At 41.9% G+C, this 25,572-nt stretch overlaps 2 protein-coding genes across 20 annotated transcripts in view; one reads left to right on the top strand and one right to left on the bottom strand.

Moving 5' to 3' along the window:
- The window catches only part of CRB2 (crumbs cell polarity complex component 2), an 84,089-nt gene extending 80,397 nt beyond the window's left edge, over positions 1–3,692 (top strand). The window contains exon 13 of the mRNA XM_008169429.4: positions 255–3,692. Within this exon, the coding sequence (XP_008167651.2) occupies positions 255–473 (219 nt within the window). The 3' untranslated portion in view covers positions 474–3,692. The remainder of the gene's footprint in view (positions 1–254) is intronic.
- Positions 3,693–10,143: 6,451 nt separating this feature from the next.
- Positions 10,144–25,572, bottom strand: part of DENND1A (DENN domain containing 1A) — a 357,159-nt gene continuing 341,730 nt past the window's right edge. For 13 of the 19 annotated variants that reach the window (XM_008169422.4, XM_042854420.2, XM_065571993.1 and 10 more), the window contains 3 exons: positions 18,519–18,647; positions 14,051–14,306; positions 10,144–12,906 (listed from right to left, as the gene is read on the bottom strand). In XM_008169422.4, the coding sequence (XP_008167644.1) occupies positions 11,596–12,906; positions 14,051–14,306; positions 18,519–18,647 (1,696 nt within the window). In that variant the 3' untranslated portion in view covers positions 10,144–11,595. Of the gene's footprint in view, positions 12,907–14,050; positions 14,307–18,518; positions 18,648–19,376; positions 24,807–25,572 lie in introns of those variants that run through there. The other 6 variants (XM_065571994.1, XM_005299399.5, XM_065571992.1 and 3 more) reach the window with 2 other exon arrangements.

Consider the following 25,572-nt stretch of genomic DNA (forward strand, 5'->3'; position numbering starts at 1 on the left):
TGGTTTTCATCTCTATGAAATAGAGGCTTTGAGCCACAACCGCTGCACCAAGCAATTTTCATCTCCACTGAGACTTGATAAAATGGTTTGTTCTTCTCACTGGCCTGGAAATTCTCACGCTAAAATGCAGTAAAAATTAGTGGTGGAGGGAGGGGCTAGACTGGGCTGGTGGTGGCTTTGATTTTTCATGTAATATGCAACTTTCTACCAACGCGCACGGTGAGTAAAATCAGTAACACCATGTTCCACCACAGCAGCCAGCATGGGCGCATCTTAGCAACTCCTCGTTTGTGGGAGCAGTTGGGGCTGCAGGGGCTACCCTGCTCCTTGCACTCGTTGCAGCCTCTGTGATCGCCATGAAGAAAAGGAGAGCAACTCAGGGAACATACAGTCCCAGCCGCCAGGAGAAAGACGGGGCACGAGTGGAGCTGTGGAACGTGATCAAGCTGCCACCAACAGAGCGGCTGATATGAGCACTAGGTATGATCAGGGGCTGCAGTTTTCAGCCATTACAGTTGCTAGAACAACATATACAGACGCTCTTTGTGGGGCAATCCCATTCACCACTTGGTTTCTCTACAGGAGGGGGCAGCTGTCCACTCACTGTTGACTGGAGTAATGAACCTTGTTTTGGCCTTTGTGATTGCAGCATAACCCTGGTGAAAACAGCTCAGCCAGAAAGGGCAGGGGAACAAAAGAAAGCTTTTGAGGGCAGTTACTGCTTGAGTTGTTTGTATACAAAAGTGTTACACAGCCTACACTGATTAGGAAAAGAGAGGGGACAGAACCCATCTTTCCTCTCCCTTTGTCATTTGATGGTTCATGTCAGCAGTAATTCTCACTGCCATGAAATCAGCACAAACATTATGTTGACCATTAGCAGATAGCAGCAAGAAGACAGTTCAGGGAGGCCTAGTTAACAGAGTAAGCATTTAATTTCTTCACTTAATGCTGAGTGCAACTCCAAGAAATCTGCCAGTGCAGAGGGAAGGAATCCCCTCTCCCTACACGGCAAGGACTGGCTGACTGACCACTTGTGGAGGATGCTTTCCATAGCTCCCTTCTTCCAGGGCCCAGATTAGAATCACCACTTACATTGAAGACAAATTAAAATGTGCGTGTTTGTTAGACACTTGATTGTTCTACGACTAAACCACTGGAAGTGCCTTGTTGTGAACGAATCACCAGTTACAGTATTAACTTTTTCAAATCGAATGTTTAGGTAGAGGAAAAACTGATCACTTATTTGATCAGCATTTATAGTGAGGATGGTCTTAATGGCCTGGATCCTGGGTTTTTAAAATTATTTCATAGCTGTAGCATCTGCCACCTTCACACAATCAGCTAGAGTAAAACTCCTGAATTCCTGAGTAAAAAATAGGGATTGGATTTAGTTTGTAGAAGTGCAGAGAGCAGTCCCACTAGGATTTCAGGCAGTTACGTACTAAGGGTGAAATTCCCTGGTGTGCAGAGGGCCAGCACTTAAGGCAGCACGATGGAGTTTGGGGCTGGCCCTTTACACGGGGGTGAATTTCACCCCATGTAAGAAATGTGTTGAATTATGCACTGAATACATAATTAAGTGTTCTACTGTTTTGTAAAATATTACATTGATTTTTCTCATCCTAATTTCCCTGAGAAGGACAAACTAGTTCCTGTGTGTCTTCATTCCACCTTTTGATAGCTGCCGCATGCAGTATTCCCTGACCACCACCGTGTGTCAGACACTGTGCAAACACCTGCTACAGCACATGCCAACTGAGATCTAAAATCATTAGCATTTCATCATAATTATTACAAAGACCAGTGAGAAATATTTTACAAAACAGTGTCTGCTCATATCTTCAGAGCACTCCTTAATAAGCAGAGGTGTGAATCCACACACACATCACAGCAGACTGCCTTTGGAAGGAAATCCTCTATACCAGTCTGGTGTTTGAAAGTATTATTCTACTTACTGTTGCTGTCAATAGTTCTGAAATTCTAATAAAAGGGAACAGGTCTAAAACTAGAGATTCAGCCAGTCCTCTTCAGGGCAAGTCCCCTTTGCACAAATAAGTGTTTGAATGAAGACCATATATTCTGAAAACACCTTTCACTTCTATTGTAATCCTATGTGCAAAAATTCAGTTAAATGTCACATTACAACAATGCTATCCCTCTAATATTGATGGAGGAGAAGCAAGGGGTGACCATTCAAGGGTAGGGAGTTGTGAACATCTTTGCAGAAGAGATTATCTAAATCAGGGGTTCAGGACCCCTAAGAGAGTCACAAGCTGTCAGCCTCCACCCCAAACCCCGCTTTGTGCATCCAGCATTTATAATGGTGTTATAAATTAAAAACACTTTTTTATATATTTAAGGGGGGGGTCGTACTTAGAGGTCACATTTGAAAGGGGTCACCAGTACAAAGTTTGAGAACCACTACTCTACATTTCAGTACACGGAGACTGCCACAGATATAGTATTAATGCTGATGTAATTTACCTTTAAACCCAGTGATCTGCTCTACCTGTTAGTTCTCCAATTGTTTTCTACTGAGGTTTAACTCAAGTATAACACTGCTGCTTCCAGATCCTCTAGCAATAGAACCCTGTCTGTGCTATCCACCCAGCTGCTGCAGGGATACTGGATGAACTGCAAATTCTGAAACGGTGTTTGTGGCCCTCAGCATTTGAGCAATTGTGGGGGAAACAGGTCCTACAAGACAGGCACTACAGAGCTGAGCTGTTTGCTGAGTCTTTTGGAAAGGGGATGAATCCACCTCCGAATGTTCCTGCCTCAAGGCTGGAATAGCTTGCCATGTGCAGGAGACCCTTCTCACCAGAAGACAATGATAGTGGGCCTCTCTCACTGGAGGCATAACCGTGATGAACTATGGCCAAAGCGTTTCTGGGAGTGAGGTGGGATCATGCCCCAGCCTTACCTCAGGAGACTTGGGCTAAAACGTTTATTTAGGGCCCAAGTGAAATGACTGAGTTCATCCCATGAGGGCCCATCATAAATCCACAGCAGGCGTATTTATGATTCTTGAATCCCCAGAAACCCAGACTAGACGCGCAAGATGTTGCTGCACAGCTGCACTCATGTGCAGTTGGAAACTTGTACCTTTCTTCTTCCGTTGCGCTTTGAAAACGTAAGTTGTATAAATTCAAAAAACAAATGCAGCAACAAGACCTAAAACCGCTGCTATTCTGAGATAAGAAATAGATTTGTGTTACACAAAATGACTATTACAAAACTACTGAACTATCCCTAAAGGTGATAATCTATGAAAAACACAGTAGGGTAGGACGGGAGACCTAAAAAACAGCCTGAAGGTAAACTGAAAGCAAGAGGTGCATCTACATCCCTCTTCTTAGGTAATCCCAGTTTCTTTACAAGGTTATCAAAGCAGGTTTACTAGCCTGACTTCAGGTATTCCAAAACCACAACTAGTGAAAGGGTACAAGACCATGACAAAGTATTTTTAACATTTCTGCTATTTAATTTATGGAGCATTTTTTCCACTGTGAATTTAATTTTCTTTTGATACTTAATTTTTGAATATATTTTTTCACAAACCAATTTGCTACAGATGATGTTCCTCAAAGACAGTTGATTTTTTTTGTAAATGTAAATTGCATAGATGTGTAAAGATTAGACACTGTCTCAGATAAATTTATTTACAATAAAAGGTGGTTAAAAATGCATCTGAGCCTTGTCTCTGATAGTATCTTTAGCTGATAATGAACACAACTAAGGCTTGTAGGCATTACAATAATGCAAATAATAAAACATCAGCACTAACTTGGCTCACAGACTATGTGGTAACTTAGATACAAGCTTTCAGTGGGTGAAATGAGGGCAAACTGCATCACTGCTGGCTAAGGGACTTGCTCACCATTAATTTATTTTAGTCCCTCTAGAAGAGGGAGCGGAGAGGACACAGTCAGCCATGAAATCAGGAGAAAAGGTGAAATCTCCTACCAGACTTTGAGGTCTTAATTGGGACAGATTTTAGTGACAGCCTCTCATGGAGTGGAAATGAAGGATGCTATGTGGCAGAGGCGGGTGGCTTTGGGGGAGGAGCACGGAGGATGACAGCTATAGGGAGTATGCATGAAAGGATGGTTCTGCCCCGCCACCACTTGAACGTGTGGTTTTAGGGAGGCTGGGTGGTTAGACCCAGGAGTCTTCACTTCAAAGGCCAATGGCCTGATTTTCAGAGAGAGTTTTTCTCCACCTTTACTGTGCCTCTGTGAAATCTATATTAAAACATTGTAAATACTTTCTGGCACACAGTTAACTCAACACAGTGGCTGTATCTATCCCCTTGTACTGCTATCCCTTTCTCTGAGGGAGGTTAGTTTCCATGGAAGGTTGCCTCCTAACAGCTGGACTCATGTTGTCTGGGGATGTCAATTAAACTAGAGACCAGGCTTGTGACTGGGACTGACACTGTCAGTTGTGCCACATAAGCAGAAGCTCATGTTTCCACCTATATGGCTGTCAGCAGTGCCACCTGCACAGACGTTTAGCTGTGTCCCAGACAGCATAACCCCATCCAAGCCTGTGATCTCCATTGGCCAGCGTGAGTGTGGGGTGACACTCCTGCCACAGCTGCAGGATAAGCTGTGAAGCTTTTCCCCAAATGAGAATATTGAACCTGCAGTCTGGAAGGAGCTCAGCTCCAACACTGCTAAACCTCACTTTCCTGGGAGAATGTAAAACTGCAGAGTACAAAAGCAGCAGTAGCAGAGATTAGAATTCATATGTACATTAGCTGGATGTGGATTTAGGAATGACTATGCTTAGTACAGGGAATGCTAAACAATGTCAATATGTAACAAAAGAAAAATCGCTAACCTATAGAGCAGTGCTAGCACATACGAACCCGAGACCTTCCACCAAATAAATAAGGAAAACACACCAGTTAGTGGAGGGGTTTGGGCAGATCAGGCCACAGTGACATGCTTGGTGGATATGCCCAATAGGCTGGAGTGAAAGAACACAAACACCTACATACCAAAGTATTTGGTGCATGGAACACAGTCTTCTAGTCTGAGTGCGTCATATCTTTCTAAAACAGAAGTGAGAGAAGGCCAGATATGGAACTGACTTTCATAAGATTGGAAAGATCTAACTTCTATGATCCAAAGAAATCACACTTGGGAAATGCACTTATTTAGCAGCCAACTATATAGGTGCAAAATGCTGGAAAACTTCTTTAAATTATTGGAGTAAATTCACAGGCCACACTCAATGGAACAGATGGCATAGCCCAAGAGACCTAGGCCTGTTCTCTAATTCTGTGCTTCCAGTACGGAATAGAAGATACTCTAATGTAGATAAGGAGACTTACGCGGTAAGAGAAAAATCTCCAACAGCTGGTTTACAAAGGCTGAACTCAATGTAATCAATTAATTGTTCAAACATGCAACTGACTGTAGCTTTTTTATAACATTCCATCCATCCTACCAAAATACAGAAACAACCTTCACTTGACCTCTGCTTAGTGGCAGTAAAACATCCACATCCCTGGTACTCCTGTGCCCTGTAAGATACCAGCGACATCAAAGCACATCAGACACCCAGAGAGTCGAGCTTTGGCAGGACTGCTGTGTTTACTGAGCGTATTTTCATCTCTAGCTATTTACACAGGGATTTGCAAGACACTAACTTTCTCTTGAAAAATATCCAAATATAGTCACTGTCCAACAGATTCAAACACCGGTTTCCACATCCAGTGGTGGTAAGAAGCACCAGCTAACAGTATGGACTGTTACTGCTTCTACCCTAACTAGAGACTGTAGCCACATTTTCTGTTCCAGAGTGAACAGAGATTCTTATACCTATGTTTACAGCTCATAAAGCTTTTGTCTCATTGCAGAATGATGTGAGTGGAGAGGCATTGATAACATGATTGTTTTTCCCATTAATATCTTAAAATCACGACTATGATAGAAGTGTCATCCTACTACTTAACCCCTCTCATGCCACAACTTCTATCTGGGATTAGCTCCACCCTTCTCCCCAGCAGCAACCACACTGACAGCCCACGCTGAGACGTGGCCTAATGAACGTCCTGCTCTTACTCTCAGAACCAAATAACACTGAGTTCTTATATAGTGGTTTTAATCAACAGATCTCAACGTGCTTCACAATCTTTTAACATACTAACGCCTGATATGAAGGAATAAACAGCTCGTTAGTCAAACGTTGAATGGGGGCCCAATCTGCTAAGGGCTGAACACCCTCAACTTTAAAGGACTTCCATTGGAATTGAAGACGTTCACCACAGAGCAGGATCAGACGTGCCTCTCCTCATTAATTCTCAGGCACCTTGTCCAAAGGCATCTTGAATCAAAGTTTGCTCAGTGGTCAACAAGACAGCTAGCTAGTCCATTCATTGTGCTTTTCTTCTATTTCAGGAGTTATGCTAATGATTAACAAATAAAAATCGTACCCTCTGATCACTGTGCTTAAATATTTCCTCTGTTGGTTGGAATTAACTGTATAAGGCTCAGTAAACAAGATTTACCTGTTCTTCAAAAGGTGAACACACCTACTGTAACAGATTCAGTCCTAGTGGATGGCACTTATCCACAGACTGAACTGCATCTCTGCTTTCATCACGCATAGTGACTTCTAGGATGAAGGAAAAACACACTGGGCATAACCTGAAAAGGTACGGTTACAAAAGAAATTGTTCATTGCACAGGAAGAACGGGCACGAAGGACACGGATTATACATGAAACTTGCCCTGGATAATATAGCGTAAGCAATGTAAGAAGCTTAAGCTGACAAAGTAGTAGTAAAAAGCTTATAGTGTACAAGTCATAGGGACCCCAGAACAGACTGTGGAGACTATAAATGACTCCGGGTAGATTTCTTTTTATTATCCACTCTAGTCAATCTATTCCCCTGGCACAGGAGGGATCACTTTGGTCATAGGGGCTGATGTGGGGAGGCTGCAGGGAGTGAGAACTTTAGTCTGTTTAAAATTTTTATTCAGCGCTGTCATAGCCATGTTGGTCCCAGGATATGAGCGAGACAAACCACCTTTTGTTGGTGAGAGAAACTGAAGATAAGACCTGAGGATCTCTGTGGAGCTTGAAAGCTTCTCTCACTGACAGCAGCTGGTCCAATAAAAGATATTACCTCACCTACTTTGTGTCTCAGATTTTTTTAGGGAGTTTAATGTGCCTGGGCCCCAATTCAGGAATGCATTTAGGCACCACGTGCTTGAGTGCTTTCATGAAGAGTGAGGTTTTCCTGAAGTGGGACCATACTGCATATATTCCAATAGCACCTGCTTAGCTGAAGGAACAACAATACTGCATGCACTTCACTTCAGTCAAGCTGTCTCCAGACCTGATTGATAGTTTCATCTGTTTAAAGGGGTGTGCATTTCCCTTGAAAGAAAAGCTGCACTCTCTTGTGCTTATGGATTTTTACCCCCTTCTATTTGGAAAGCAAATTGGGCAGATTCTTCTTCTCTGGTTTGAATTTTTAACCTTAAATTCTAGAGCAAGCTTGGAAACCCCATTTCATGCCAGGAAAGTGCTGAGTGTGTGCAGTGCAACTACAATTCTCGGAGGTAATTAACATTTGTGTAACATTAGCACAGGGAGGCCCAGGGCACTCAGCAGCAAAATTCTCACCTGCCTACTGCAAATACAAGTTCTGATAATCTGTTGTTATTTTTCAGTGTATTTGGGCATAAGCTTTCATGGGTAAAAACCCACTTCTTCAGATGCATGGAGTGAAAATTACAGAATTACAGACTTTTCATTCCATGCATCTGAAGAAGTGGGTTTTTTACCCACGAAAGCTTATGCCCAAATAAATCTGTTAGTCTTTAAGGTGCCATTGGACTCCTTGTTGTTTTTGTGGATACAGACTAACACGGCTACCCCCCAATACTGAAAAATAATAAGATGTCATGTGACCCAAAAGGGGCAGTTGCTAACAATGACTGAACAGCTGAGCTTCAAAAGGGCCTGGCTGGGTGGAAATACATTTAAAACTATATACACACACAACACAGCAGAAGAGCTGGTGCATACTGAATACAATAGTTTGGAGAGTATAAAGGGCAACTCATGCCATCTAGAAAACAAGAATTCTGTTTTGCAAAAGCGTTCAACATTTAAACATTTGTTTCCATTCTGATCCGGAATGAGAACTTTCACATTTTTTTTCATGAAAACAAACAAAAAAATGGACACACACACAGCTCACCATACCAGAACAAAAGAGCCAAAGGCCCAGTTGGTGCTGAATCTCAGAGCAAGGAATTGGACCAGGGTCTCCCGCATCCCAGGTGGGCGCCCTAACGTCGGAGTTATTATGTATTCTGAGGCAGGGTCTCTCACACTCACTCTCAGACCTGAGAAACCCTCCCGGCAAAGTTCAGTCAAAAATGAGGTTTCATGAAAAGTTTTGGTTTTGACAAATGGACATTTTACTTACGAAAAATATTAGCTGAAGAACTACCAACCAACTCTAATGGTTATCTCAGACATTTCTATGAAGATTAATTAAAAGTAATAAACTCACACTTTATATAGGCTTCTCAAGGACAGAGACACACAGAAATCAAATAATTTTTTTTAACCTAAATTATCCAATCCTAGACCCTAAAATGCTTCTAACTTGATCAGTAGGACAAGTCAGAACAGCAGTTTTGATTACCTGTAGGAGCATTGCTGAACTCTGGCCCATACACTTAGCGGCTTTTAAAATGAGAGGGAAAAGAACGTTCTAATGGATAAGAGCACATGTAAATAAGGAATGCAATAAAAAACCCCATCAAACGTGCACATCGCCAACTAAGGGGAGTATAATGCCATTGGGAAATTGCTAAAAATGTGTTAGCTGTTAGGTGAGTGCAATGCCCAGCATACCAGATCTCAAAGTAGGTTCTTTTAAAACCAAAACAGCAACATTACATCTGAGTCCTGCATTAAGTATCTGAGACATCTCTTCCAACCACACAATTTGCTTAAATCTGCCACTATTAAATGAAAACCATGTCAGATATTAAACAGTTTATATGAGACAAAATTAATACCACCCTTGATGGTTTGATTTTTTTATTATGCTAAACCTGCAAAAAGGATTCCCTTATTTGCAAATTCAATCCAAGAAGTGAGGAAAAGGACAAACATTAGCCAAGTGCTCCTACTAGTAAGGATCTCTCTCAGGTGGGCCCAACTGTTTTTTCCTTCTGTAAAATAAAGTGAAGGGTGAATAACATGATAAAATGTTTTAATACTTTTCAGTGTCTCAGGATTGGCCTCTTAAAATCAAGACGTATTTGTGCATTTCAAAAGAACAGTGTAGGAGACTGCATACTGCAATACGTTATAGCAATGGGTGAACAGAACAAAACATTAAATATGGCTGGAAAATACCTTGCAATGATACAGAAATACCGTAGGATTTTCCCACTTAGTTTAAAAGGAATACTCAGTACACAGCCAGTGCAGAGCATTAAAAAGGAGACACTAGAAATATATGTAAACAAAACAGCAATTCATATGCACCACTTTATAGTATACACCTAGGAGAACTGAGAAAGTTTTGTGACTCACCATACAGCAGCTAAAGGGGTTCAGAGATTCCAGACCAAATTGGTAACTCAGACATTCACATTCTGTATAGTCTAGAACAAAATGCAGCTAATCTTGTAGACTTTAAATATTTTACTATTCAGAACTAGGCAATATCAAAACCATCCGTCTTCCAGCAAAAAAAAGAAAAAGAAAGAAAGAAAGAAAGGAAGAATACAAAACTGATTGAATGGCTTGTAAAAGCAACAGTACTTTACAGAAATATAACAAATGCAACATTAGGGTCTCCCCCAAACTGTTGACATTCAGTTATTAGAGTAGATTTCTCTTGTATTGCACAGGCTCCAATGTAGACAGCCATTTTCACACACTAGAATAAGAGGGCCTCCAAGGAGACTATAGGAACAAGATACACTGCAGAGAATTTGGATAGAGTCTCACAAGAATTTCCCATATGTCCACAACTGCTTCTTTTACTTAAGCAAAGACTTAATGGTGACAAAATCACTTTTGAATAGGTTTTTTTTAAAGCAAGTAAAAATCCAAAACCCAACAACACTGAAATAACACAAACAAAAATGATCACTGTAAAGGTAGCACTTTTTATAAGAAATGCCAACCTTAAGCATTGAAACGTTTGAGGTCATGGTGGCCAGAGAGAAATGTCTTGCAAAATGCAAATCAATAAATCCTTTAACATGTTCATTGCTTTATAGTACATCGCATGATCCCACCACCCTCCACTTGTGTTCTCAGCAAAAGTAGGAACAAAGTTCATGACTTTTCAGACAGGATGAACAAGGGAGGCTGAGCCCTGTATCCGGTGACAAGATCTCAGCTGCATCAAGGTGGCACTTAGTGCTTCCAAAAATACAGCAAGGAGAGGCAGCTGTCACCTATTAACACTCAAATGTTATATCACTTACTCAGCAATATTTATAGGTTGTGATTTCTGTGTACAGACGTACTGTGGCTTTACCAATCTGAAACTAGGCCTCCTAGTCAATGTACTACTGTTTGGCTTGGAGAACTCAAAAGCTGGGAATACTTATGCCCTAATTTTTGTTCTCTTTTTTGTAATAAAATAAGATACTATTACATCCAGTTCAAATACTGCCATCTAGAACATTTATATATAATATTAACATAGGATTACAGATGAACTAGGCTATAGTTTAAGGACCCCATCAAAAGACATTTTCCGTGTCTTTGTCTAAAAACTAAATTGCTGGTGCTTCCAGTTTCCCATGGGAGACAGAGGATCGAGCCCTGAGCTGCAGGGTGCTGTGCTCTGGCTGTAACTGGAAATTGTTTGGATTTTGTACTGAAGAAGTCCCTGCTCTGTGGGTGGTGGTAGTGGGGTGAGTGTAAAAACAAACAAACCCTACAACAAAAGCTGATAAAATTGTGTAATTAGTCAAGTGTATATATTGCTAGACAGGCTTTTAAACAAATTCAATTTAAGCCCAGTGGATTAACTCAGTACAAACCACAAGTCTTGGTTAGTTTGTTGCACACTACATATGTAAGCAAAACATTATAAGCAATAGGTGAAATTGATCTGAACACTGTTCACACAGGTAGGAAGCAAAAACTACGTGCTGTGTCATGTTCCAGGCCGTGCCTGGGACTGTGAGAATACACGGGGGGGAAAGGAGCAGTTTCTGGTTCAGTAGTCTCTTGAAAAGGCTGTTTGTGGGGAAAGAAAAGAAAATAATAACCTAATAACCTGAATGCTCTGGCTAGCGCAAGAGTCATTGGAGTTTTCACTGACTGCAGGCAAAAAGCCAGCTAGGATACCAGTGAGAAACCATAGCTGGTAATGGGACAATGTGGGGGTTCATCAGCAAAATGGACTCCAGCCAGTAGCACTTGTATGTGAATTCTAGAAGAGCAGTTGTGTTTCCTGTGTCTATAACTTTCCATATAAAGAAAAATGTTTTTGTGCTGGCTCAAAACAAGGCAACCAAATAACAATAATAATAAAATAAAAAATCCAACCCCCCCGCAAAGAAATAAGGTTGGGTGGGAGCATTATTCAAAGGTTTCCCATTGCTTTCTGAGCTGTTCTACTTTACCTGGCGTGGCTGAAACCTCCTGTTTTGTCTTTTTTAACAAGTCTTCAAATGGATCTTTTGTCTCCTCGGGCTTTGAGGGAAGTAACACTGACTCTAAGCCCTTAGCGGGCCTCGGGGGAATCAGAGGGGGGTCGTTAGAACTTAGCGCCAACCCTTGCTTGACATCTAGCTTTGAGCCAGAATGGCTTGCTGGTAATGTTCTGATTTTAGAAGGACGTGCTGGCTGCAGAGAGCTGGCTGGGGAAGGGTTATGGCTCTGCTGCAGGAAGGAACTAGCCTGTGGTGCTGTCGGAGCCTGGCCAAATAGATGGGGCATGGACAACGCTGCAATGTTTGGCTTAGGTCGCTGTGGTTGGTAAAAGCCAGAATTAGGTGTCATGAAGCTGGAGCTATAAGCGTGGCCTAAAGGAGGGGTAAAGGGTCCCCCTGGGGGTCTGACCAGCGATATCGTCAGGGCTGCTGGCACTGTCTGTGTAAAGGGATTGAGGGATGGCTGCAGAAATGGCGGTGCTGAAGGAGGGTATCCCAGCGGCTGGGTGAATGGTGCCGGCGGAGGAGATGCAAAGTCGCCCACCACTGAAGCAAAGCCAGCAGCAGAGCTTGGAGAGGCTGAGCGCTGCATACTGCTAGAGCCTTGCTGGGATCCCATGTTTTGCCAGCTGGTTGTTTTTAATGGATCCAGCAGACTAAGAAGATAGTCACTTTCACTACCGGCATTTTCTGTGTTAACCTTGACTGGCTGGAGCATCTCAGTAGTACTGCTAGAACTGGACAGAAGCTGAGAGGGGTGAGGGGAATAAGTTACTGACTGTCTGAATTCTGGGTCAAGGGACACATTCCCGGCTCCAAAGGGCTCCTGCATGAGCTCTGAAACCAAGTCGCTACGTCCCGTAGTGTAGGTGTTCACAGCGTCTGCTGTCCCAGCTGGAGTCTGGGGTTTGGTGGGTCTGGGCGCAGGTGGTGGAGGGACTATCCCTTGCTCTGGAGTTTTTCGGCCCTGTGGTCTAGGGATGGTGATGTTCCCTTGAATAGCCGTGTTCCCTTCCTCCTTTTCCGCAGGCACCAGGATGCTGTCTCTGCTCCGGGGTCTCCGTGGGATTGATGGGATGGTCCCAAAAGAAGTCAGGGGCCTCTCTGGTGAGCTTTGGGCATATTTGGTAGGAATAGCCATGTCATCGTGACCCATACTCCACAGCTTGTTGTAGGGGTGAGAGAGTTTCACTGCTGGCACAATCCTGCTCCTCTCAGATTCACCAAGATCCAGCCTCTGCCAGAAAGTACAAGACAGATTAACATCTCCTGCTCAGCACAGATGTGAACAGCACAGCCATAGGGGGCAATAGGAGGGGCTGGAGAGAAGGATGCACACATACTGCAAGCATTTGCAGGTGAGGGACAGAGAAAAGACTGTGGTCTAGGCATGAGGATAGGAGACAGGAAGTCAGGCCTCCGGGTTTTAATTCCAACTCTGCCACGGATGGGTTATGTGACATTGGGCATATCCCCGCACCTTCCGTTTCCCAAATGTAATCTGCATGCAGTGAAATCTACTTATGGGGGAAGTGGAGGAGACCAGGCTCAAAAGCTTTAATTAACATCCAGCAAGTGCTCTGCGATACCTGGCTAGAAGCCCCTAAGTATCATTATAGGCATGATGCTACATGCCTTTGCTTGGTGTTGCACAAAGATGTCAAAGGGTCTATACTTTAGTTTTGCACTTGCTAACAAGGCTATTCAGGAAATAAATCGATTCCTCTTTTTGACTCATGTTGGCCAAAATGCAAACAACTCAGAAATGAAGGGGCCGCGAAATCTCTGTCCATCTCAGGTACTCATCTGGCCTCCAGTGCTGTAATATCTGATTGCCTCAAAAGCTTTACTGTATTTATGCTCACAAACTCTTGTGGGACTATTATCCCCAATGTACAGATGGAGAGACAAAGTGACCTGGCTGTGGTGGAGCAGAGATCTGAACCAGGGTTTTCCAAGTCTTGGGCTACTGCCCTAACTACTGCACCATCCTTTCGCTTCCTAAACTGCTTAGCATTTGCATCGCTGAGCACCAGCCTCATGGCTATCGGTGTACTACAGCTGGGGGACACGGCAGATTCTGGGAAAAACCCCTTGTAAATGGATTGGGATTCCTGCTTTGAAAACGAAAGTCTTGGTTTCTCCTGGCTTTTGTGTCGCAACAAAAGACCACTGCCCTATAACCATGTTCTACTTCATGGACAATCTCTCATTCAGAAATGAATCTTCTAAACATACTGGGACAGGATGGGGGAAATGGATGCATTTACATTAAAATACAGAATTCTTTCCTCCAGAAAGCTGGCTGATGGAGGGCCCTTTAATTCTGCAGAAACCCTTCCATTCTTTATCATTTACCTTGTAGAAAATCATGCCCATACCTGGTAATCAAAAGTACATTGCAGCACACCCTCCTCTTTGGGGGTCCTTAGGTCTTCCAAGCTTTTGGCTTGGCTGAGAGGTTGAGGCTGTTTTTCCACCTCTAAATTAGTGAAAATGTCCTCCAGGAGGTTAACTTCTGTGACCTTGTCTGGCGTAGGAGAGTCTGGGGGCAGAGCCTCCTCTGCTTTTTCTGGACTGAGAACCTCTTCTCCATCGGCACTATCAGACTCTTTCAGGGCCCGGTATGGCTGAGGCCTAAGAGACAAAAATGCTTTATCATCTCACATCTAGAATGATTTTCTTTCAAATCCTTTTTGAAGCGTGCAACATTTCAAACTAGGGAGTGAATCCCCAAGAGTGATCTCAGCATGGATACAATACACCTGTCATGTGACCCTTATGGTACCTCCTGTAGGGGCTGGCTTCAGCCCATTGTATTAGGTTGAATCCTGAACATTTTACTTATTTCCCTTTTGTTGCACTTTGAAAGTAACATACACCTGGGCCTAATTTAGGAGACACATGGGTTTAAGATAGCATGTTTTCAAAAGTAAGAGTTTCTTCTAGGTCTCATTACTACTTAGATGATCAATACTTTAGAATATCCCATGCCTTTACTTTCACTACAGATGATGTTGGTTGACTTTTTGCGTTTCCGTTGTGATGATGAAAACAGTTTAAATCCAAATTGTGTTAACTGATCTTTCAATAAAACATTTCAATAAACATAGTTCCGTGAGCAGCAGTAAGGAAAGAATGGTTACTTCATTGCCATCTCTTTTCTTGACAATCCTCCCAATACATCAAGAAAAGGTGGTCATGATTATTTAGCAGCTTTATAAACCATAAAGTAGAACTCAGGAATGAAGGGGATATAGAGAAGTTCAGTTTTAAGAGGACATTTACTGCCCCATTAAAAATTATTTTAATTTCATTATCTTACAAATAGCTAATGAATTTTTAAAGTAAAAGCACACCTTTTACAATCTGTGCTCTTTACTTTTTACATTTCACTCAGCTAGGACAAATGAAATAGACAAGTCAGGGTCACGTAATGGTTCTCAAAACTCTAGCACAATGCTGCAGTGTTTGCAGGGGAATGTTTGGTTGGTTTTTTAAAATCTTTTCCCACTGGAGTTTAGAAATATCACAGTCCAATTTCTTTACTTATATGTTTATGAAAATTATATTATTGGGGGCAAATTACTTTTGACAGTATCCCATTACCAGAGGGAGTGTGTACATACAGTGAGCAGAGGTGGAAAGAAAAAAAGACGACTTTTAAGACTGGAGGATTTTAAATGGAGGGAGACGGGTATTGAAAAGGAGGGGTGAAAAGAAAGCAGTGATGATGCAATTGAAAACTCACTGAGCAGAGTTGTATTTGAACATGAATTATCTGACACTAGCTCTCCACTCTGACCGGCTCTGAGCCTGCCCACATGGAGAATACTGCAACGAGGCTCAGTTGTTTTATGCAGGAAGTTGGATATTCCCAACAAAAAAGTGCAGCTGCAAATACTCCTGTGTTTTGCACACAGTGACATTCTCTAAATTCCAGCTCACTCAGCACTGAATGTAATTCATGGGGTTTTCTTGCAGTAATTGGGAGTACTGTGCATAGGTTCAATGATTATACTGGTGTCATCTTATCAAGAGACACTGCAGTCCATGATGGGGAAATCTATTTTACATTTACAGCCAACCCCTGGGTTACTAGAATACACTTCTCACATGTACTTCAGAAAAACATTCCTTGAACACCATTAGATTTGCATATCAGTTCTGCGTATGGGAGAACAGCAGCATAATGTGTATCCAATTAATAATGAGACCTGACATGCATTTCTGTGGTGACTGGCACTTGATTAGCAGCAAGTCTCTCAGTGGCATTTAAACAAGGTTTTGGATTAAGAGAAAATATCTGGGAGTGTGGGGAATGCAATGTGGAAGAATCCTTTTCTTTCTTTCCATATATATATATGATGCAAATTTACGAGCGAAGTGTACCTTGCTTCATTCACCATTACACAAACACTGGCATCCAACCATCAGTGCAGCCATGAAAAGATGCACAAGATAGAGGCACCCAGTAGTGCATATCTCTAGCTAGTGACTTCTCCTACAGCATAAATCTATTTCATGAGGGGCAATAAAGAATGAATTAATAACGCATCTTGTGAAATGCAAGTTCAGGTTTGCATGAAGAGGAGTTGGCGCAACCAGGTGGGATTTATGAGGGTGGAAATGCAGCAGTGTCGATTACGACGACTCAGGTCCTGATCCAAAATCCACTGAAGTCAAGAGAGAGAGGTCCACTGACTTCTGTAGGCTTTGGATCAGGCCCTTGGTGGAGGCATGTGAAAGCACGATCTTTACAGGTGTGATCAGAATTTCCATCTTTAATCTCACACACAACTTGCTCACAACTCTTTAACATCAGATCTTTTTGGAAAAATACTGCAGGGTGGGGTCCTTTGTGAATTAAACATTTCCGGGGTCTTCCCCCTACGTAAGCACAAGTGCAAGATCTTCCTTTCTGTCCTCAGATGGCCAACCCATGGTGGGTCTTAAGTGTCCTCCTGCCTTCTCTGTCATTATGGGGTAATCTTACCCACTATTAGAGGTCTCTGAACCCAACCTCCTCCAATCCGCAAAGAGTCAGCTGCTCTGGCTGCCTTTATGTTGCTCCCAACTCATTGTGGTGCTCGTTGGCCATCTGAAAGCAGGCTAAAATTCTCAGTCATATTCTTGTTACTCCAAGTTTTGAATATTTCCTCACGTGTAGCAACAGCTAGGGCTACAGGTCATAAATCAGGTGACCTTTGAGAGCACACTGTCTCCTGGACACCACCATATTAGCCCCTTCCCACAGGCTAGTCACACACAGCTGCAGTTAGTCACAGGCAGCTTGGTTTGGAGAAGCACTCAGATCTGACTCCATGTCAATCTCAGTGGTGGAAACTGCTTGAGACCAGGCGCTGTCTAGATTTTAGGCACTTCCTGCTCTTGGAGCAGTCATAAATAGTCTAAGAACAGGCTCCCTCCCAATATTTCAACACCTCATTCTCACACTTTGGGCACAACCAGGAAGTGCATGGAGTTGCAAGAATGAACAGTATTTTGTAGGAATTAACTTTTTTGGGGAGGGCAGGGGGCCCTCAATGAAGGTTCAGGTTTGATCTGACTAGCCCATTAGGATCAAGGCCTTACTGCTCACTGCACTCCCGTGAGGTATGTTCAGAGCGCCAATGACAAAGAGAGGTGTGTATTACAGGTCAATCTGCACTTCACCCCATGTGAGCTTTTTTCTGCATGATTACTCCAATTTTGAAGATGTGGGAATATTTTAATATAGGTCTGTTTCATTCTATTCTGTGCACCAAATTCATGGAAACTGACCAACATGCAAATTTTCAAAAGTGGGTGCTTTTGAATAATTTCAAAATCCTATGGCTGACCACCTAATCAATATACAAGTGCCTCAAACAGGCATTTATAATCCAAACTGTTGATCTGGACCTCTAAGTTCAGGGTTTAGACATCTCCGTAGGAGTCTTTGTTTGAAAACTGGGCTCAAAAGTGTTAGAGAGGTTTGGGAATGAACTCAGCAGGTACTATTTACAGATAAATAACTACACATGTGGAATCTCTCTCTCTCTCACACACACACTAAATAAAATTGCACATTGATTTATGTAACCCAAAGCATTGTAGCTGTTACCATCATGAAGAATGATTTCTGGGACTGTATTTGAAAATGGAATTTATAAAGAGTTAAAGTCAAAAGTTCTTGCCCTGAATGAATTAACATCAAGTTAATAAAATGGGAGTTCAATGATGGGCACAGACAATAAGCAATATCAACTAACTACTTGTGTTATTTCCTGTGTAATTATGGGTCACATTGCACACTGAGAAGCCTTGGAAATCCTCTGGCTTTGGGAGGAACCTGAGAGGAACTCCTCCATGAGCCATTGAGGATCTGGTATGGGATGGAACAGAGATGCTGGGAATAAGAGGGTGGAATTGGAGGAGGTTGACGACTGCACTGAAGCAGAAGAAGCTCACAAGACAACTCACAACATACAAGTAGCCCTGGATGCAGAAGAATGACAGAAGGGCAAAGGGTTTGAGCAGGAAAACAGGAGGGGAAAACAACACACTGGAAGGAAGAGCTAAATGGAGGGTCACCTCCCACACAACCCAAGTCACCAATAACATGATAAGTTTTGCACCCACATTGTGGGCAACAACTAGCACAGTGCTTCATGCAGGACACATGCGCTTGCATGCCTCAGAGAATCAGAACAGTCAAGCAGGAGAAATATTAATACAATCATCAAGTGCTATAAAGAGATTTTAAAACTCTTTTAAAAATCCAAGCATAAAAGCAGGCAGCCTTGACTGGTGCAGAAATCACCGTTCAAAGCCTGAATTAATACAATGAAAGAACAAAGACTAGACCATTCAAAAGGAGCTGAGAAGAAAAAGTTTTCAGAGAAGGCAGAGACAGGATCCTCTTCCTGCTGAAATTCATCACCAGAAGAGTCCTCAGAGAGGAAGACTGTATAGTGTCGCATGGGCTTTACAAGGCTGAAGGAAACAGGAAGAGAAAAGGAAGTTATCGAGTTGTCACATTCACAGTTGCAGAAGGGAGAGAAAACCAATCAATTCAGGTTCTAAATAATTTCTGAACTCAATTGCCTGCTCCAAGGGCTGAGTACAAGATGACTCAATGGAGTAAGTGTACAGCTTTACTTTGCAGGCTGAAAATACTGTTTTTCTAAAACATCCAGTGCTGCTGCCTCTTGGGAAAAGGTGCTGGGACCTGCAGACCCATCACCACTGTAAGAGGAGCTAGGATGGAAACCAGCCTTCCCACCACAATTCCCAACCAACAATCTGACTTCCTTCCAAATTATTCCTTTGAGCTGTTCTCAGCTTCATTGTACAATCTAATGACATACAGGTTGAGATATCAAGCAGGATAAGCAGAAGAGTACTGCTCAGGTGGGTAAAGAGGGACAAATATCCACAAAATGTATGACAAACCTCCTTGTCCCAAAGCCACACAACTAATTGTACCATGCTGTGCTGAACTACTTACCTACACCATGCTTTCTCCAGAAATGCTGCCTGCTAATGTCTTAATATTTGTCTTAAAATTGCTCACATTTGAGATATTGTTGCTACCAGGCGCTGCTGTAGAGAAGGGGTGTACGTACTATACACATACTGTATAGTACAGGTATAAATGAAATATTACCCTCTCCCCCATTAGTTATATACGGTAATACGTACACAGCCTTTCTGCTGGAGATGGTGGCTTAAAGTTTTTGCCAGTAAGATTTTACAGTTTTTTTTTAAATCTGTGATACATTGTTTAAACATTTGTTATAAAAATATATGTCTTGTCCAGCTGATCCTATGAGCTGTGCCTACATATAAACATACATTACGTCTGTGTCTCTGTGTGTTTGTAGATTGACAACAGGCATATACACACACAAACTATATATAAACAATACACAGATCAGAACTCCAGGTCTGATCCTTTGCCCACTGAAGTCAATGACAAAGTTCCATAATGAAGAAAACACCATCATTCTGTGTGCATATATACAGCTGGCTATCTGTATAGTAAGGAGAAGACATGGTGAGAAAGAGAAAGCATATAACTGAGAATGGGACACAGAATAAGTATTTCAAGGACGCTGATTTTGTGGATATTTTTCCATTAATAATTGTAGCTGTCAACTGCTTTTTTATTTTGTTTTGTTTAACCTTAAAGCAGCTAGATTATTCTTTCCAGTGTAAAGCAGAAATGATTTACTGAATTTGCTCCAGGGCAAATGGAAGTGGATACTACTGCTTTAAACATTCAGAGTGATCCTCAGCTAAAAAGTGGAGGAGATGGCAGAGAGGGCCCATGTCGGAAACATACTGGATGCAAAGGAGAAAAGAGCCATGAGAAATTAGCAGCAACCAGGAGAGAGTGCATGCATGTAGTACAGCACAAATCTGCCATTCCTCTCGATAAGATTAAGCCATTTATTAAACAGAAGCATTTAAGAACTCTCAGAAATATTCTAAAGCATTTTAAAGAACTAAGAAGTCCCAAATAGAAACTTTAAAAAAAAAGCTTCAATTTAAAAATATTAACCAGAGAGCACTGCATTTTAATCTGATGAGCTTTATTTTACAGCATTGTGCTCAGCTCTGCTTTTCATTCCCAGATGACTTAAACAATGGGGGTGGGGGAGGGGGGGGAAGGAAGGGGAAGGAAGGGAAGATAAATCATACAGGATTATGAAAGCATGCGTCATTTTCAGCCATCCCCATGAGGTCTCTGCCCAACCACATTCATTTTATCTGCTGAACACAGCTGAGTAAGATCCCAGCTATCTCCATGAATAGCGATACACTGTCAGGAGCACAAAGCCATATCGAAAATCAAAAGATGAGGCCCTGATCCTGCTACCACTGAAGTCAACAGCAGAACTCCTACTACTTCAGTGGGTGCAGAGTTGGGCCCAGTACGTTCAGTGAGGAGCTGGTTCTCATCTTGTAGATGATGGAACCATGTTTGCACATTAAATCACAACAGTTTATATTATGGGCTAATATGCTGAAATCAGAACAGGACGCAAATAATGGTGAAAGAGAAAAACTTGTTGACCTTATGGTTCAGGCACATTAAAGCCTCGTGGCTCTTGTGTTAGAGATCAGTCTTCAGTGTTTTCTTATTAGTTCTGTTGTCCTGACTACTATTGCAAAAGATGGGCTGAAAGAGCACGTAGAAGAGAGGAAGAGAGTCGGGAGCTGTGGGCAACAACCCAAGAGGGTTTGAGATGCCCACTGTGATTTTTGTGATGAACATTTACTCACCATTAGGCCAGAGTAACTGGGGCAAGATGGGCACAGTTGATCAGATTACACTGTAGTCTGTGTTACTCCATGGAATGGTCACATGAGCTGTTCCTCTCTCCTCATGCTGTAATGGACATTCCAGGGAAAACCAAGGGCTGGTGCTGAAGTAAGCTACATTTGCTACAAAATGTTTGAAACAAACTCCTCCAGGCACTAGTTTTATATATATCCAAGAACATTTCAATTAATGTTAGTAAAGGGGCTAACAAAGACTTTTATAGTCAAAAACATTTTAAAAAATGCTTCATCCTTTCTTGACTTATGTATAAACACTCGTTTTCTCTTTCATACATGGGAATTACCACTTGACAGTATCCCAGAAAAACCTACTAGAGTTTCACAGAAATCAGAAGAAACTTGGAATTTCCACAGCTTTTTGCTGAGGAATTCAACCTTTTGGTTATGTGCAGTTAGAGTCTTGAGGTTGTGAATTTCAGATAAGTCAGTTCATTTCCTTTCCCAAGTGTTACTAATGACCTCCTTTGCTTGGCCAGGGTCTGTTTAAATTCAAGTTGTTTTTTTTTAAATGTGGAATTAATTCACCAGGAAGGAATATCTAATTTGAAAGAGGTAGTTCAAAAGACAGACTGGTGGATCAGCTAATAAACTGCATTTCAATGGAGATCAATATAAATAAGATGGAAACTATAATGATAGTTAATAGGCACTTTTTTTTTTTTGGCTGCAAGGCACCTTACATGACAAAGTGGGATTTCATAATAAAAACTTATTTAAATTCAGCTGCTGCTGTAGTTCCATAAAAGATTTTTGTCAAAGACAAGGGACAAACAATCTAAAATGTCCAAGTTTAAATTTTTTATTAGCTTGAGGCAGTAGAATCCAAAAAAAGAGTGCCTATTCCCTCATTAACCCGATTCAGCGACGATCCTGCAGTCTACCACCCACTACTTGCTAGGATTTCATACACAAAGAGCTGTCTCTGAAAAGGCAGGTCACAGCAAGCCCAGCTACAAGGCAGGCAATGCTGTAGTCTTAGAGGGGAAAAAAGGATCCTGTCCGTCACAGCGACAACCCTCATCATCTCCACATGACTGCACCAGCTCCTGCCTACCTAATCTCTTAGCTGAGTTACCATGCAGATGACTTGCTGATCTCTTTCTAATGTTTAGTTTAACATGTCTTCAGTTAGCACTAGCATATGACAGTACTGACAGCCGTGGCTGTTCCTTTTAAAATATCATGTCAGAAACACAGTGCAATAAAGCCAGGGATGCGCTCCATGGCTCTGCGTACCATTATGATAGTATGGATTTATTTTTTAATGAGGAAGATCTGCATCTCGGGAGCTTTTTTCATGTGTCAGGATGCATGGACAAATCAGCAGCACATCACACCGGCCAAAAATGAAATGCTGACAAATGTAGATATTTCAAATTTAATTGACACCTAAACGTACTTAAGATAAAAATATAGAAAATCACTGAGCACTGGGGTTTGGGAATTAATGAAGGGAATTCTATAATCATTTAAAAGGTTATTTCATTTACAGAGAGGGAACTTTAATTTATATATTAAAGTAGATGCTTTGGGTTTTTTCTGATTACACAGATCATACTGTACAGGTGCAGCGTGGACCCACTTGTATTGTTTTTTCCATGCACCGGGTATTCCAAGTTTCACATATTTCTTGATTCCTGGAATAGCTGTGCAACTGCTCAAGGGAATTAAGTGTGTAGTAAATATGAAGAGAGTAAGGGGTTTGGATGTGTGGAGTACTTGTTACCAATATGAAATGGAGACCAGAGACTGGGGAAATCCCTATTTTTTCTCACTAAGAACAAAGCACAAATTCAGCACCTGTAATACTTTCCTGTAGAGTATGAAAAATCATTAAGCCTGGGTATGCACTACCAAAAAAATTCCAATATTTGCTTGATTTTTTTTGTAATTAGCTTCTGCCATCTTTGCATCAGTTTACTGGTGGGAATGTTCCCAGGAGCATCGAATGTTAAGTGAATAGGCACACTTTTAATTGACAAACATTAGAATTCACACTAGAAATCTGATGCTAAGAGTTACACTCATCCAATCAGGTAATGAAAACAATACCATGTGACCTGCATGTCCAATGAGAGCTGACAAATTGAATTTTGTATATTTTTAGTGAACTGCTCACGACTCTACAGAACATGATATATTAAAAGTTGCCAAGTAATTTCTAATCGGGATAAGCTGAAGAAAGTTATCACCTGCCCTAACAATTAACAGGTAAGAGTCTAATAAATTATTAGTTTAACATTATTTGCTTATCTCAAACAATGCTAGCCTGCACAGAGCGCACTTCCACTGCAGATATCAGACCTCGTTACAAAGGCAGGTTGTATGTTAGGTAGATTCTTCCTTAATTACAAATGGAGGAACTGAGGCCCAGAATTTCAGTTACTTACCCAGTGTCACAGAGGAAGTTGGTGGCAGATTCAGGAATTGGAGCCAATCTTACTCTGAATCCTAGACCATGCTGCCTCACTAACCAACAGGATGTAAGGGGTCTTTGGAAGACTATGCTTTCATGTTGGGAGTTTTGGATGAGAAGGGCCCTTGGTGGCATCTACATCCTCCCATACTGCTATCAAACCCATATGGCCTACCTTCTCATTGCTACCACTCCTCTCTGGCCTTCTAATCAAGACTGGCATCATGAAACAAAAACATACAATGAACATACCAGTGACTTCCATAATTCTATATAAGACAGAGAAAAAATGCCAGTAGGTAAGTTTTAAGGATGTTTTAGTTTTAAGATTAAAGATACTGGGTTTTGGCTGGAACCCGACACAGCCACGTTGGAGTACCAGAGAAAGCCATCTCTTCTCACAGGTGATTGCATGTCATAATATAAGTGCCATGGTCTTGAAACCATCTTTGCTCTACAGGAGTCAACTCAGAATTTGGACAGGAAAATATAAAATATAGAATACCATCAAGTTTTGTTTTTAAGATTACACATATTCCACCAAATACTGGGCTTGCTGTGCATGCACACAGGAAAGCTGTGCATGGAATCTGATGCTCTACAGCAGGGGTCGGCAACCTTGCAGAAGTGGGGTGCCGAGTCTTCATTTATTCACTCCAATTTAAGGTTTCGCATGCCAGTAATACATTTTAACATTTTTAGAAGGTCTCTTTCTATAAGTCTATAATATATAACTAAACTATTGTTGTATGTAAAATAAATAAGGGCTTTAAAATGTTTAAGAAGCTTCATTTAAAATTAAATTAAAATGCAGAGCCCCCAGGACGGGTGGCCAAAACCCAGGCAGTGTGAGTGCCACTGAAAATCAGCTCGCGTGCCGCCTTCGGCACCCATGCCATAGGTTGCCTACCCCTGCTCTAGAGCATGTGAACAAAAAAGGACTAAGATTTTGGCTCTGGGTGCCCAATTCCCATTAATTTTGATGCGAGTTGGGTGTCAGAATCTCACAGGTGGCTTTGGAAAGCTTAGCCTAAATGCGCCGTTTTCTCTTCCTCCAATTTACTTAAAAAAAAAAAAAAAAAGGACTTGCTCTTTTGATCACGAGCTCCTTCCCACTTTTTTTCAAATACCTTTGCAGATTCATCGTGTTGGGCAACCAACCTCAGAATTCACAGTTTCATTGATGAGTCAATACTCACATGCGTGAAGCAAACAGCTTTGTCCTGCATTCCTTTTCCTACTTACAAACATCTGTGCTTCAGGGGAACAAGTAATGTTACAATGTGTCACGTCAGAGTCAGGCATGGTTTTTCCTTAGACAGCAGCTGGATGGAACATTCGAAAGTATTTCTCAAGCCCAGTAGCATTAAGGGCAGCATTAGAATGACCTGGCATAATGACAGCACAGTTAACCCATGATTAACCTTGGCAGAACGGCACCATCTCCACAAAAGCGAGTCTCTGCATCAGCACAGCCCGGGAACACACATCCCCCAAATCTAAAACCCTAACAACTATAGCAAGTTATGAAAAAGGATGACTGTGCTCCAGTCACCCTTTCTCCTGATTTACTAGTTCCATGATTGGATTCGGTTTTCAAGGCACCACCTTCTTTGTGTCTAGCTTCCTCCATGACAGCCTTTCCCCATGAAGATGAAGAGGACAGCATGTAGCAGATCTTTCTGCAATATTCTGCAGTGATTTTATGTATTCATTTTTGACCCAGCTGCATTTGCTCAGTTAGGAAGCAGGCTGGCTTAACCACCTCCCCAATAGATGTTCTTGCTTACAATGGTGCTGTGCGAAACCTCTGCACCATACACAGTAATTTCCAGGTGGCAGAGGCTCTAGGAAGCTGGCCACAGCAAGTGAAATGCAATGTGCTTGATAAGTTACCACCATTCAGCTGAGCCATCATGCTGATTTCATGCTAACTTCAATGTAATGAGCCCACTATCACACAGCAGCCAATTTTCATTCATACAATACATGGGAAAGTCATTAGTGCTTCTATAGTGAGTACTGCATAATTTCTGGAAAGTCATAATGAACGGCTGCTGTTGCAGTGATGTTGGTTTAGCCTGCCCAAGAGCCTTTCAACTTGCAGTTAATTGTGAGCTTAACCCTCTGCTTTTCCATTTTAATTTCTACCCA

The sequence above is a fragment of the Chrysemys picta genome, chromosome 18 (assembly GCF_011386835.1).
Source record: "Chrysemys picta bellii isolate R12L10 chromosome 18, ASM1138683v2, whole genome shotgun sequence".
Classification (NCBI taxonomy): domain Eukaryota; kingdom Metazoa; phylum Chordata; order Testudines; family Emydidae; genus Chrysemys; species Chrysemys picta.